Source organism: Falco peregrinus, chromosome 17 (genome assembly GCF_023634155.1).
Source record: "Falco peregrinus isolate bFalPer1 chromosome 17, bFalPer1.pri, whole genome shotgun sequence".
Lineage (NCBI taxonomy): Eukaryota > Metazoa > Chordata > Aves > Falconiformes > Falconidae > Falco > Falco peregrinus.
The window spans coordinates 5,934,870-5,948,113 of NC_073737.1; the positions used below are offsets into that span (position 1 = coordinate 5,934,870).

The 13,244-nt window shown below is 51.9% G+C and overlaps 1 protein-coding gene and 1 long non-coding RNA gene across 2 annotated transcripts; one reads left to right on the top strand and one right to left on the bottom strand.

Annotated features, from left to right (window-relative positions):
• Positions 1–994: 994 nt before the first annotated feature.
• Positions 995–6,970, bottom strand: TGOLN2 (trans-golgi network protein 2). Its single transcript, XM_055820178.1, has 4 exons — positions 6,808–6,970; positions 4,881–6,355; positions 4,107–4,190; positions 995–3,131 (listed from the first exon to the last, which is right to left on the bottom strand). The coding sequence occupies exons 1-4, from the start codon at positions 6,869–6,871 to the stop codon at positions 3,126–3,128; spliced, it is 1,629 nt and encodes a 542-aa protein (XP_055676153.1). The 5' UTR covers positions 6,872–6,970; the 3' UTR covers positions 995–3,125.
• Positions 6,971–6,999: 29 nt separating this feature from the next.
• LOC129785796 (uncharacterized) lies at positions 7,000–8,388 on the top strand. Its single transcript, XR_008750040.1, has 2 exons — positions 7,000–7,350; positions 7,654–8,388. It is a non-coding gene; the product is annotated as an uncharacterized LOC129785796 (long non-coding RNA).
• Positions 8,389–13,244: the final 4,856 nt, after the last annotated feature.

A 13,244-nucleotide genomic window follows, 5' to 3' on the forward strand; every position in this document is an offset into this window, starting at 1 on the left:
AGAAATATAAAAATTCTGATCCTTCAAAGCAAGTTGCATTTCACTGCAGCAGAAAACAAACCATTTGCTGATTCAAACTGGTGAGGCAGCTGGCCTAAAAGTAGTAACATCTGGCAAAAAACTGACATACCGACAGATACCGTCTGTTCAAAAAACACAGTGTGTCCAAAGGGAAAAGGTTACGTGCACCTTTGACCCGTTTGAAACACACTGCATAAATTTAAATACCATAAAAGTCAACAAACCGGGAATCATTCCCAGAGGTTTCACGCAGCTCAGACAATTACAGCAACTGCTGCCAGAAACACACTGCCCTTGGTAACTGGGGGGGGGGGGATTTAAGGAGGGGTCCCCCCAGTTTAGCCTGGTGCAAGCTCTGCGTGTCCCCCAACCCTGCACTTCCCGGGCACGGGGCATTTCTGTTGTGCTGGAGCCACGCTGGGCCCCGAGCGAACCAACAGCGACGTGATGTATGTCCTCATTAACCTGACGAATGAGCTCGTGCTCAGCCCCATCTGACCATCGAGATGTTTGAGGTACTATGGTCCTGCTCTCCAAAGACCTCACTCGCTTTGGCTTGCTGTTAATGGCGAACTGCTGGTAACGGGGGCGGGATTCCCAACACAAATTGGAACAACAGAGGACCAAAAGGCATTTGAAAAAGCTCATGGGACAGAAAAGCAAGCAGATGGTGAAAAAAAACCCTTTGTAGATTATTTTTCAATTAAAAAAAATAGGACAAAGCCAGAAAACAGCGCACACAGTCTTAAAAATTCAGGAATGCGCAGCTCAGAAGCACATGGTACCTCACATGTTGGAATACGAGGTTTTTTTTCCCCGCTGTCATTAAACAAAAGCCACCATCTCCCACCCCGCATCCTGTCCATAAATCAGCCACACAACAGTGAGCCTTAGACTTATCCTACGGGATCTCTGGAACAGTGGAGTCTTGTTGCAGGAGTTCCCACCCTTTTCAGAAGGCACATTTCCCCCAAGGGTTACGTTCCCAGACTTGTTTTCCTTTCTCTTCCCTCCACCTCACACTCTCATTCTCCAGAATAGCTTCTGCAAGCACTTTCAGCATCAGAAAAGTTTACTACGGAAACCTGGAAAGCTATTTAAAGCAAAAGAGGGACTTTCTCCTGCTCTTTGTGCTTGCTAACAGGCAGAAGAAGAAAAAAAAAAAAAAATTTCTTCTTTTAGGAGAGGGTCAAGCCCCTTCTCACCTCTTAAACCCCACCAATACAGCTATAGCTTTCACGTCCAGACAAGGAAACGTCTTTGCCCTTGTCAAATGTGACTATCTTTAGCAACCACAGGGCAGACTACCAATTGTTCACAACCTCAGGAAGGCCGGAAAAAGACTGGCCTCATCCCACGAGTTGCTTTTGTGGCCAGCTGGAGGGAAGTTAACCCAGCCAGGATTCTTCCTGTGCAGTCAGTCAGCAAGTGCACGGAGAGGGTGACTCACGTACGGCTGGCAGGAGCTTTGGGCGTAGATGGGTACCCACGTGAAGAGCTCTAGATGCCTCATACCAATATTTTTCTGCCCATACTGGAAAAAACAAAAGCATATCGGGCAGGCACTTCGTGTCCTCTCCAGAAATGTCCTGTCTCAAACAAACATCTTTGGAGTAGAACTACAAAAATAAAAAACTCACAATCAACACATTTTGCAGCCTTAAGCATAACCAGCGCGTGCCCCAGGCCATAGTTTAAGTGCTCAGCGACAAGCAGCTGGTTACACCACTCAGCTACACAAAACTTCTCAAAGCTGGGGCAGGCAGAGCTGCAGAAGAGCAGGAAAGGCCACGCTGGCAGTACAATAAGCCCTTCCACACATCAGTCACCTGCTCAGGAGGTGACCTCAGGGAGCAGACAACCCATGGTGACTCACAGGCAGAAAGGATGGTGCCTGCACCGCAGGCTACAACGGTTTCCCAAGGTGAGAGGCGCTCGGCAGGAGCGGCACTGCCAAGGCTTGCGCAACCCAGGGGACAAGCAGCCACGTCACCTCTCGACCAGGCAAGAAAGCAGCACTTCTCCAGCCAAAGCCAACGCCGAGCGCTCTGCCACACAGAGCTCTACAACTTACGGAGGCTTGCTGAACACTCCAGAGCCTCAATACCACATTTTTGAGGAAGAGGTGTGAATGACTGCAAGTTTCATTCATCCCTAGCGCTTCAGGGTTACCACACATTTCACATTACCACAAAACTGCATTTTACAAGGGGGAGGAAAGCAACCTTCCAAGGTGAAGTCTGCTACAACTACACCGCGGCAATTCGGCACGAAGCTTTCTAAGCCTACCCTGCCCTCCTTCACGGCAAACTGCGCTGTCACCTTTAGTGCAAACGTCTGAACTCTAGGAACCACGAGGGAAAAGACCCACGCAGAGCACGGGATGCGGGTGAGGAAGTTTAAGCTACAACCCAAGGGCTAAAGGCTGCTCCAGCATTTCCAAAGATGTGCACAAAAGAGTGAAACTAAATGTTAAACTCTAACATTCTCTTCATCACAGACAGAGGAAAAAAATCAAATCAAATCAGAGTCCTTGGCAGATCGTTTCCAAACTAGTGCAATCAGTCACGCTCCAAACTTTAGCATCTAAACACAATGGACAGAAGAGGGGAATGTCTGTGTCTCAAGCAAGACTGTGCTGGTTACAAAGGCAGCTCTATGACTCTGGAAGGGGAAGAGTCAGATGGCTCATTTTGCAGGCGGATATATATATATATATATTAATTTTTTTCCCCCCCCCTAAGAGGGGACGTCAGTACAGTAGGTGGCAAATTCCATTTCATTTGGACACAAAAGTTCTGTCAAGTGCTGGGTACCAGCTTTTCCTGGGTCACAGGCTAGAAGCCAGATACCCAAGCAGAAAACCAGTTCATCTTCAGGCAGTTGAGAAAGGAGAAACGCGTTTTGAGGAAGTGAGAAGTTTAACATTACCAAGGTGCAGGTGCAAAACTAAAAGCGTTTCCCCTTTTTCCTGTTGTCTGAAACCTGAACACAGCACACAGCCAGAACTCAGAGTGCTACAGCAGGGGAGTGGGGGGGCGTCCCAGTGTTCCTGCATTTTCATCGCTGGCCGTCATTATTCCGCTGAACATCTGAGGAAGAATCTATATCTGGAAAGGCAAAAAGAAAGGTTTAAACAATTTGAAAGCTCAGCATTGCTCTTCTGCTCTGACAAAGCACTGGAGTTTGAACAGGCTAAGTGTCTCTGATGAGCTTTCAAATAAAATCAAGTGCTTTCTAATTGGCTGGCTGCTTTACCATGCCTTAGGGACAAGTCAGGGAATTCCTGGCAAGGGAAACAAATTCCCGAAATATTGGTGAGACTTAATAGGGAAGCTCAAGCAGGCAAATTGTCTCTGTGGCACTCAGACAGCTTCCCCAGCCAGGCATGGCTGCAATTTGGGAAGGGAGAGAACTGAGCTTGCACTCCCAACAGCACACAGTGCCTCTGCAAAGCCAAAACTGAGCCGGACGACGCTGCCTCGAGTTCTGTAGGCAAAATCCCCAATGGCGTTTGAAAACGGCCATTGTCACAGTCCCCCCAGTGCTGACAGCCTTCCGGAAAGGCTGAGTTTCAGCTCTGAGTGATGTTTTATTTTCTCCCCTCATCTCCTCCTCTTCCCATGACAGAAAATACTTACAGACACTTCTGACTTCAAAGACAACAGGTGAAAAAAGTTTCAAGGGGAAAAAGGAAGGGACTTCTCCCCAAATCCTACCCTTCTCCTGCTAAAAACTTCTCTGAAAAAGTCGTTTGAGTCAGTGGCAAACTACTCTTCAGCACACCTGAGCTCAAGACTCTCAAACTTCTGCCCTGTGTTGGCTCTACCATAATTTCTCAGTATTATTGCTTCCATTTTCTGGCAAAACCCTGTTTCTAGACCAAGAGCAGGGGTTTTGCTAAAAAACTAACAAGCAAACAAAAAATCTGGTTTCCAATACCAACCAAGTAGAGGTTTTCTGACCTCTTCTCATGCGAAAGACCAATATATTGCATTATATGGTACACACAAGGCACTGCAGCCCCTTCTCCCAGCCTGCCGAACTCCTGGGGTGAGGCAGCACCCATTTTGGGGAGATCTTACCTTTTGATCCAGTCTCTGATAATCGCCAGATTTGGGCCGTCGACCACTTTTCGATCTTTTTCCTTCCAGAGCAAAAGCGATGATCTTTGGAGAGAGAAGCAGGGACAAGGTGAGCAGGACAGCAGCTGCCAAGTCAACTTTTTCTCACTTCAAACACTGGTGCTTTCTAAGGGGCCAAAGACCAGCTTCACCTACCTCCTTCTAGTGACTGTATTTCCTCTTAAAAGGCACTTGAAAGAAATGCCAACACTGAAACCCAGCTAAGATCGAAAGCAGGCCATAATGAGGTCTTCCTAACACGCAGAAAGCCGTAAGAATTTGTTTTCTTTCTCCTACTTCAGAAACAGCTTTACAGGAGGAAAAAGAAACCCCAGCAAAAGACAGTTACGTCATTGGAGCTGCATCCCCCCATGCAAGATTATTTAAGGATGAGTCTTATGCAATCTGCAACAGAAAACTCAGGGTAACTTCACACAGATTTTCTTTTTCACCTTCTCAGCTGAAAATAACCACCAGGGCTGAGGCCACCCGATTTCTGCAGAGACCCGACCCCTTTCCTAGTTACAACACCCTCTCTGCTCCTCCCAAAGCTGCTCAGACCAAGGCTCAAATTAATATTAACCAAACCCACACCATGCAGCAAGCGGGAGGTACTGGTGAGACACAAGAGTCAGCGCGAGGGGAATGGCCCCGGTCTGCAGCAGTGAGCAGAAGGGAAGATCCTAAACCGCAGGGGCAACGCCGGGAGCCAGGACGAGGAGCGCAGCCACTCACCTTACGTTTGTTGTGATACGCGACGTATAAGGCAGCAACGATAATAGCTGTGGTCACCAGATAGGCGAAGAAGTGGCTGCTCTCCGACTGGTCCCTGGGGGAAGCAGGAACGCTCTTTTCTCTCTCCTTATTAACAGAGGAGGCATCACTACCATCTTTAGCCTCATCCTCTTCCTCTCTGGGGCTTTCTTCATTGTCTGAAGCAGCATCACCATCAGCAGTGGAGGAAGTTGATTGTTGTGATTCGGTTTTATCTCCCTGTGAGTCCACTTCATTACCCTGGTTGTTGCCCTGGCTCACGCCGTTGCTCGCCCCACTCTGGCCCTGGTTCCCGCCATTGCTCACGCCGTTGCTCGTCCCACTCTGGCCCTGGTTCCCGCCATTGCTCACGCCGTTGCTCGTCCCACTCTGGCCCTGGTTCTCGCCATTGCTCACGCCGTTGCTCGTCCCACTCTGGCCCTGGTTCCCGCCATTGCTCACGCCGTTGCTCGTCCCACTCTGGCCCTCGTTCCCGCCATTGCTCATGCCGTTGCTCGCCCCACTCTGGCCCTGGTTCCCGCCGTTGCCCGCCCCACTCTGGTCCTGGTTCCCGCCGTTGCTCACACTGTTGCCCGTCTCACTTTGGCCCTGGTTCCCACCATTGCTCGTCCCACTCTGGCCCTGGTTCCCGCCATTGCTCACGCCGTTGCTCGTCCCACTCTGGCCCTGGTTCCCGCCATTGCTCACGCCGTTGCTCGTCCCACTCTGGCCCTGGTTCCCGCCATTGCTCACGCCGTTGCTCGTCCCACTCTGGCCCTGGTTCCCACCGTTGCCCGCCCCACTCTGGCCCGGGTTCGCGCCGTTGCCCTCCTTCTTGTTGCCCTGGTCCTTGTCACTGCTCTCCTGCTGGTTGCCCGCGTTCTGACCATTGCCGCCCTGGTTCTCAGTGCTGCCATCCTGTTTGTTGGTCTGGTTCTTGTTGGTACTGTCCTGGTCTGTGTTGTTGCCGCCACTCTCCTGGCTGTTGCTCTGGTCCTTATTGTCCTGGTCCTTGTTGTCACTGCCCTGGCTATTGGTGTTGCTGTTCTCATTACCGGTGCTGCCACCACTCTGGCTGCTGGGCTGATTGTCAGTGCTGCTGCTCTGTTTGGCTTGGTTACTTGGCTCGTTGCCTTCGCTGCTGCCATTCTGGCCTTCTTTCTTCTCCCCAGCGCTACTAGGGCCACGTGCATCTGTGCCCTTCTGGTCCTTATTCACCATCTCTTCATCATTCACATTCCTCTGGTCCGTATTTGTTGCCTCTTTGTTATCTGTGTCCACGTTGGTGTCCTTCTTGTTTGGATCTGATTCAGGGTGCTCCCCTTCATTCTTTTTAGATGTACCCTGGTGCTCATCTGCTGTGATGGCCCCGCTGCTCCGTGTGCTCAGACGGAGGAATCCCGCAGCGCCTCCTGAAGCTCTGTTGGACCCTCTTTGCTCTGGTTTCTGCCCCTCAGCTGTCAGCAAACACACAGAGGTCAGCCCGCCTGGCTGTCGGAAACAGCTCCCCAGCCAGCGCAGGCCCACAGCTGCCAAAAGCAGAAGGAAACGCCTCTGCAGGGGAGACGGGGAACCAAAGGGGGAACCAGCCCAGCGGCAGGGAGCCCCCGAGGGACCCCCCAGCCCCTCCGCGGGACCCACACCACACGCAGGTGGGGCCCAACGGCAGAAGAGCCCCGCAAACCAAGCGCCCGTGTCAGACCCACCCCGGCCCGAGCCTGCTGCCTTCGCTACTCCGGCACCGCCGAGCACCCAGCCCGCCGCTCCCCCTCCGCAACCCAATCTGGGCCCCCCCCGCCGCGGCCCTGCCCACCGGTTCCGCCCCGCCCGCCCGCCCCGGGCACCCCACGGCCGCAAGCCCCTCTTACTGCCCTCCCCCGCCCCGGGCACCCCAGGGCCGGCCCCTCACCCTCAGCCTGGGCGGCGGCGCAGAACACCAAGAGCAGCAGCAGCAGCAGCAGCCGCAGCAGCATGTCGGCCCACGCGTAACGGCCCTCACAGCCACCCACGGGCCCGCACACTTCCGCTTCCGGTAAGACAGGTGCTCTACTTCCGGGAAGAGATATCGCGAGAGCTGGTAGGTGGCACGCGGGAGCGGGAACGGCCGCGCAGAGGCGGGTGCGTGTGAGACGCAGGAAGGGGCAGGGCTGAGGGGAAGGGGCAAGGCCTGAGGAGTGGGCGGGCCTCGAGGGAAGGGGCGAGGCCTGGGGCGGACGGGGGCGGGGCTTACCGAGGGGCAGGGTTTGTTGTGAGGGGGCGGGGTCTGCAGGGAATCGGGGCGGGGCTTAGGACGCAGAGCGGTTAGACACCGCCTGGTTATGCAAATTAGGGGTGGGGCTTATCGGCGTCGGGTCCGCCCCCGGCTTGGTCCCAGCGCCCCAGTGCCCGCACCCGCGGGCGCCGCTCCCTCAGCGAGGCCGCTCCGGACCGGCGGTCCGAGCCGCGTTCTGAGGTAAAACCTGCCCGGTCTGGGGCTGCTTCCAGGCCCTGCGGAGCGAGGGTGGGCCTGGGGGGCAGCGGCCCGAAGCGGGGCGCTCCGGGGGCTGGGCCGTGCCCCGCCGCGCTCGGCCCGCCTGGCCGGTGCCCCGAGCCCGCACGCAGGCCGTGGCGGGGGCAGCCGCTGAGGACTCGGGGTCGTTTCCCTTCCGTTGGCTCAGGATCGCTTCCCGAAAGTGCTGCCGAGGACAGCGGCCGCATCGGGACAGCGTGTCCAGTCCAGCAGCCCCGATAACCTTTTCTTTTTCTTTTTGGCCAGGCAAGACACGTCCTGTGCAGCTACAGCGCTTTCCACCAGCGGCAGAAGTTCAGCTTTTGGCTCTCTGCAGGCACCGAGCGCTATTTACTTCTTTCCTCTGTAGATAATTTATCTACTGAAGGCTGTTATGTCTCCCTTCTCTGTATGGAATGTCCATCTTTTCCTGTAGGTTGTGTCCTTGCTCTCTTCTGGGCTTTCTTCCAGACACTCCACACCTCGAAGGATACTGCCCAAAACTGGGGGCAATCCTCCAGCTTGGTCAGCAGAACTCACACAAGGATTTCATCATGTCTTACTGGTAATCCTACCCATCTCCAGCCTCCTGCTGTGCTGCCTGGAATATAAACCAACCTGTGCTTGATGCAGATGAAATAAAAATGTGGAAAGATCCCCAGATCCATCTACCATCCTCCTACCACAGTCTGGGCACCTGCAGGGGTCTGGAGCCTGTAGGTGAGCTCCTCAAGTGCTTTGGTGTCCTCAGGTCCATGAAGTGTGACCCTGCTGCAGCAAGTCAAGGCAGCTGTGGCACTGGGTGCTCTTGAGCTGTGGCTGATGTCACCTGTGACTGTCTTCCAGCCATACATCATCTGTTGTGTCCAAAAGTTGTCCCCACCCACTGTCCAAGCCCTTCTCAGAGAGAGGGTTTGCCTCCTCCTGTATTCCTTTTCCAGCACATGTCTGCTGAGCTGTGGCTTTTTGGAGATCCCAGTAAAACAAAGAGCTCCAAATGTTCTTCCAGGGTCTTTCTCATGTTCATTACTGCTACCCAGTGACCTTGCGCAGGTCTGTCTCCCTCTGTTTTGGGATGTCAACATGGGGGTACATCACTCTTCAAAAAGTTTTATCTCCAGCTTTTTCCCTGCCTGTCCTTCCCAAACCAGCTAGGCTTTTGATAGCAGCTTTCCAGACGCGTGAATTATGCCATCAGGTCTCTGTAATTTGGCTTATTACTAACAATCCCAATCTGCCTTCCCCGTCATTTCACTTCTTTCCTTTTAGATCAATGGATTTGCCTTCACCTCCACCCAGGATGAACTTGCTTGGTGCTTAACTGCTCCAGACCATGCATGCTTCCCACTATTGCTTGGTGTCTCCAGAGCTGTCTCATCTGTAACGTGGCATCCTGCAGTGCGGGGTGCTGAAAGATGAGCAGTGAAGTCTCACATGTCTCCAGAAGGAATTGCAATAACATCACGAATTCGTTAACTGCTCCAGTCAGTCCATTTAACACTAAAACACAGAAAAATATCACAACATCATTCAACATGCAAACCCAATGAGTCCCGCACAGCGATAATACTTTGGGGAATAATCCTGACTTGGCCTCAGAGCATGATGGATTATGTGGTTGATTTTTCTTGGGTTTTTTTTTTCCCAATCCTCTATTCAATTCAATACATTCCAATAATCCTAGCAGCTCGGTTCTGCCCATGCCTGTCTTTCTAAGGAGACAGAACAGTTGGCCCAATGCTTTTGTTGAGATTTAAAACAGACAAACGAGGCTATTTCTCATGCCCAGCCAGTTCGGCTTTCACTCACACCCCTGGAAGTCAAGAGTGACTGAACAGAGGCCAAGTTCCTCTGGATTTACAACAATGCATCTGGGAACAGAATTCTGCCCAAAATACCGAGTATGAGGCTGACATCAGCTCAGTGCCTGGTGGCTCACACCAGGCTCGTTTTCCTTCAACAGTTTTCTTGGCTAAAATGTGATAAACAGGACCAGCGACCTCACCTAACCTCTGTGCAGGCTGCACCCTCTCTATGCAGCCCAAGGAACGGGAAACTGCCATCAACATGGACAACAAGGAAGTTCATTCTGGCTTCAGTGTGATTACGCGGTTGCAGACTGGTAGGAGGAAAGGAAGGACTGAGAATTATTTTCTCTGTCTGCTGCAAAGCAGGAGGAGGAAATTCTCTTTCAGTCCCACCCAGCTGCTTCCCAACATGACAGCAGCTGCTGGTCCTTTATCGCCTGAAAAACAACTCCTTTACATTCAAACTTAAGCGAGGTTTTGATTGGTTTTCTAGGCTGCTACTGTTTCTTCTCATAAATCCTTGTGGGATGTTACTTTTTGGGGATGACCCTTTCTGAGAAGAGCCATGATGGACAAGAACAGGCTGGACACACAAATCTGGCCTTTAATCAACCATCAAGCGGGGTGTTTTAGCGTAGTCTCCCCAGGTCTGGTGACAACCTGGCACTTGGAGATAATAAAGTCCTCACCTTGTCAGAAGTGTCTGCATCCCCCATCCTGTCCCTTTCCCCTGAGGGCTAATCTGGTCAGGATAAAGGATCAAAAGGAGAAACAATTAGCAAATGGAAGAATTTAATGATGCTAATTAAAATGTATTAAGTGTAGCCACTGCCTCTGCACCAGCTGCTTTGGCAGGAGCCTGGAGTCTGCGAAGCGCCAGCCTTACCCCAGCGCGGAGCAGGGAAACAGGACATCTGGTGTGCCCTCCCCCCGGCCCCTCGCGAAAAAGCAGGTTTGAGGAAACCTTCGTTTCATTTGCTGCTGCTCGCAGGGTTTGTGGTGGAGCCCCTAATTAGCTCCATCTCTGCAGGAGACCCCTGGGACCTCATTAGGCATTTCAATTAGTGAATAGCCAGAGCTGTGGAGGGAGAGGGGGCTGGGGGCCGTTTGATCAAGATGGCTGCAATTAAGCAAGCGGACTGAGGTGACAGAAGTAACCCCGCTTCCAAAAAACAGTGGGGAAAGCACCAAGCTGGCTCCCAGATGCTACCCGCACACCAGAGCAAGCTCTCCCAGAAGTTTGCTCTTGACAAGCTCTTAACGAGATGTTCACCAGCTCCTGGCAATAAAACCCCTGTGATAGCTGCAGCGAGTTTAAGGCTGGGCTCCTCACAAAAATGGCACCCTTTACTTGAGGTTTTAAACTGCTACTTACTGTACATCATGTTTCTGGACAGGGACAGATGCACAGCTGCATCCTCCCTGCTCCCTGTGCCGTTCCTGGTGTTGCCTACCTGCCACGACACAGCCCAGCTCCCTGGCCACCCCACGTGCAGCTCTGCAGTACTTGCTCACCTGGAATATTCCCAGCCAGGAGACATCAGGCACTTCTGGCACTTCGTTTCACTCTGGGAATGGGTGGCAATGATGCTGAAGGGGTATTTCCTAAGAAGGCAGACACCCATTCCCAATTCCAACTTCATCATTCACCCGGCTGCTCCCAGCTCTCCCGCCCAGCTGTACCTCCTACTGCTTCTCAGCACTTTTTACGTGGACCTCCACCACTGGAGATGGCTGCAAAGCCCAAACGAGCAGGTCCAGGAATCTTTGGCCACAATATTGGGGTTTTTTTGTGGCAAGTTTGAAAAGTGAATTCTTGTAACGGGAATACTGCTAGAGAGCTCCCCAGGACCTCCAAGCACGGCTCCCCTCTGCGCCCTGGGCTGCCTGGCTCGATTTCAAATCACGGGTCTGAGGGCAAATTAAGCATCGTGAGAAATTTAGCCCAGAACTTGTCCAAAAAAGAGGAGGGGGCTAACAGACCTCCTTAACACAACAGCCGAAACAGAAACACACTGGATATTCAGGTTTTTCTGCAACAAAGACAAACCCCAGAATTTTCCTCTTACTGAAACACCTCCCAGAGGACAAAGAAAACCCTGCTAGGGAATCTGTTTTCTATTGTTTCACCAGTCTGAATGCAACATTTTCACCCAGCCATATTGCTGCAAGCATGAGGATATACAGCGACCACAATCAGCCTGGTTCAACTACGATAGCTTCAGTGTGTTCATTTGGAAGCGGAGCAACACCTAGCTGGTCTTGCCCTCTTCTCTAGGAGGAGCGAAGCCAAGGGGGCTTTAGTGGCCAGTTGCTTCTCTTCTAGCAGGGAATAATCCAAGCCTATCTCACTTTAGGAGAACTGCAAAAGCATCGGAACAGATGTTCCTTTTCTGTATGGGAAAATGCCGAGTAAAACAAAGAAATATTCTCCTGCTGAAGTCCAACATCTGTTTGAAGCTGTCTGGCTCCGGTTCAGACTTTAATTCTTGTGACAGGTCTCTTCATGCCTTTAATTTCCCATGAAATCTAATTCAAGAAGTTGTTTGTCTGCAGCCTGCTCCCGGTGTTGGGGAGAGTGAGGCTGCATGTGATCCAGACGTTCCTCGCAGAAAACCAGTTTCTTGGAACAGCCTTTCTAAAAAAAGCTACGTTTTGCCTCTTTTCAAATGATGGCCACGCACGTTTTTGGTGACACTCTAATCCTCTCAGTCCTGGATCTCGCACAACCACGCGACACGCTATCAGGATGCCATTAATTAAAGCATCGTGGCTGGTCCTCTTGGGGGCTGTTGCAGAGGAATCGTGCCCTATCCCAGCGTTCACAAATTTGTTCTTTGAAAGCAAGAACTTTAAACAGTTTTGTGTGTGGAACGGAAACGCCTACCACGTTCAGGGCTGTCCTGGGTGTGACAGCGAATAAAGATACTCCAGGCAATTTCTTGTGCTCTGAGGCTTTGGTGGTGACCGCCAAGAAGCTGGTACACAGGAGCTGGATCTGCTGCAGGCTCCTCTCACTGCTCAAGGCTCTCAACTAGCCGGGACCCCTCAGAGCAGTGATTTCAGGAGCTACCACCCAGCTGGGACGCTCTGAGCTGTGAATTTAAGCTGTCAGCTGGATGGGAGAAGCTGTGCTCCTGCTGGAGGTACCGTCACTGTTTGCAGAAGTCATCTGGAGCTTTTGCAAGGTTACAGGAGCCAGTGTTTGCCCCAAATGTGTCCCTAGTGCTCAGGCAAGGGCACGAGGCTGTGCTTTTGTTGGCACCCACAGCTGGGGGCATCACTCGGCTGTACTTTTCTGGTAGTTCTGCCCAGCTCCAATATGGAAATAGGAATCCTCAGATTCAGGTGTCATCTGCTGGGGTTACAGATGCCAGCGTCATCCCGTGGCACGCACTCGTCTCACACAACATCTGGTGAATGCAGACACCGTCTTCCTTAAGGACAAGACACCGAGATGGTCCCTTTTTCCCTCTACCGGCAGATGGACATCTGCTGCTGCTCCAGTTTGCTATAAAAATACTTCCCCAGTGGCTTCTCACACCAGCTTGGCACTGGAAAGGAAAAGAGAAATGTCACAAGAGGCAAAGGTGTCATTTATTCCACCAAATTAGCAAAAGCACCCACCAACCTGAGAGCCGGAGGGCCAGGAGCCGTGGGAAGGGCTCAGCCCATCACTGATAGTGATGGTTTGGATGTTGCCCACCACCTCGGACCTGAGGACACCACAGTCCCCACAGCACAGCACTGGTGCAGGTAGAGAGGAGGCAGGCTGGGTCCTGGGAAATGGAAACTGGCCAAGAAAATCAGAAAGGGGAATGAAACAGGGCTATAAATACCACAAATCAACTTTGGGCAGATGCAGCTCAGAATTAAATCTGCAACAGAGAACAAAATTGAAACTTTCAACAGGAAAACTTTGAGAGAGTGGGTTTTTTTCCTGTTAAAAATATAGTGAGATGGAAGAGTCTTGATTAGCTTGATTAGTTCAAGTGTTGAACTGACCGAGACCTAAAGATCAGTTGAAAATCCACTGGGTGACCCTGGGTT

What these genes read in the sequence shown, in the direction of transcription:
- TGOLN2 (XM_055820178.1), bottom strand. Translation starts at nt 6,871, where the DNA reads ATGCTGCTGCGGCTGCTGCTGCTGCTGCTGCTCTTGGTGTTCTGCGCC. An exon ending in CGCCGCCGCCCAGGCTGAGG is followed by an intron (nt 6,356 to 6,807) that starts GTGAGGGGCCGG and finishes GTTTGCTGACAG; the next exon opens with CTGAGGGGCAGAAACCAGAG. An exon ending in CGTATCACAACAAACGTAAG is followed by an intron (nt 4,191 to 4,880) that starts GTGAGTGGCTGC and finishes CTCTCTCCAAAG; the next exon opens with ATCATCGCTTTTGCTCTGGA.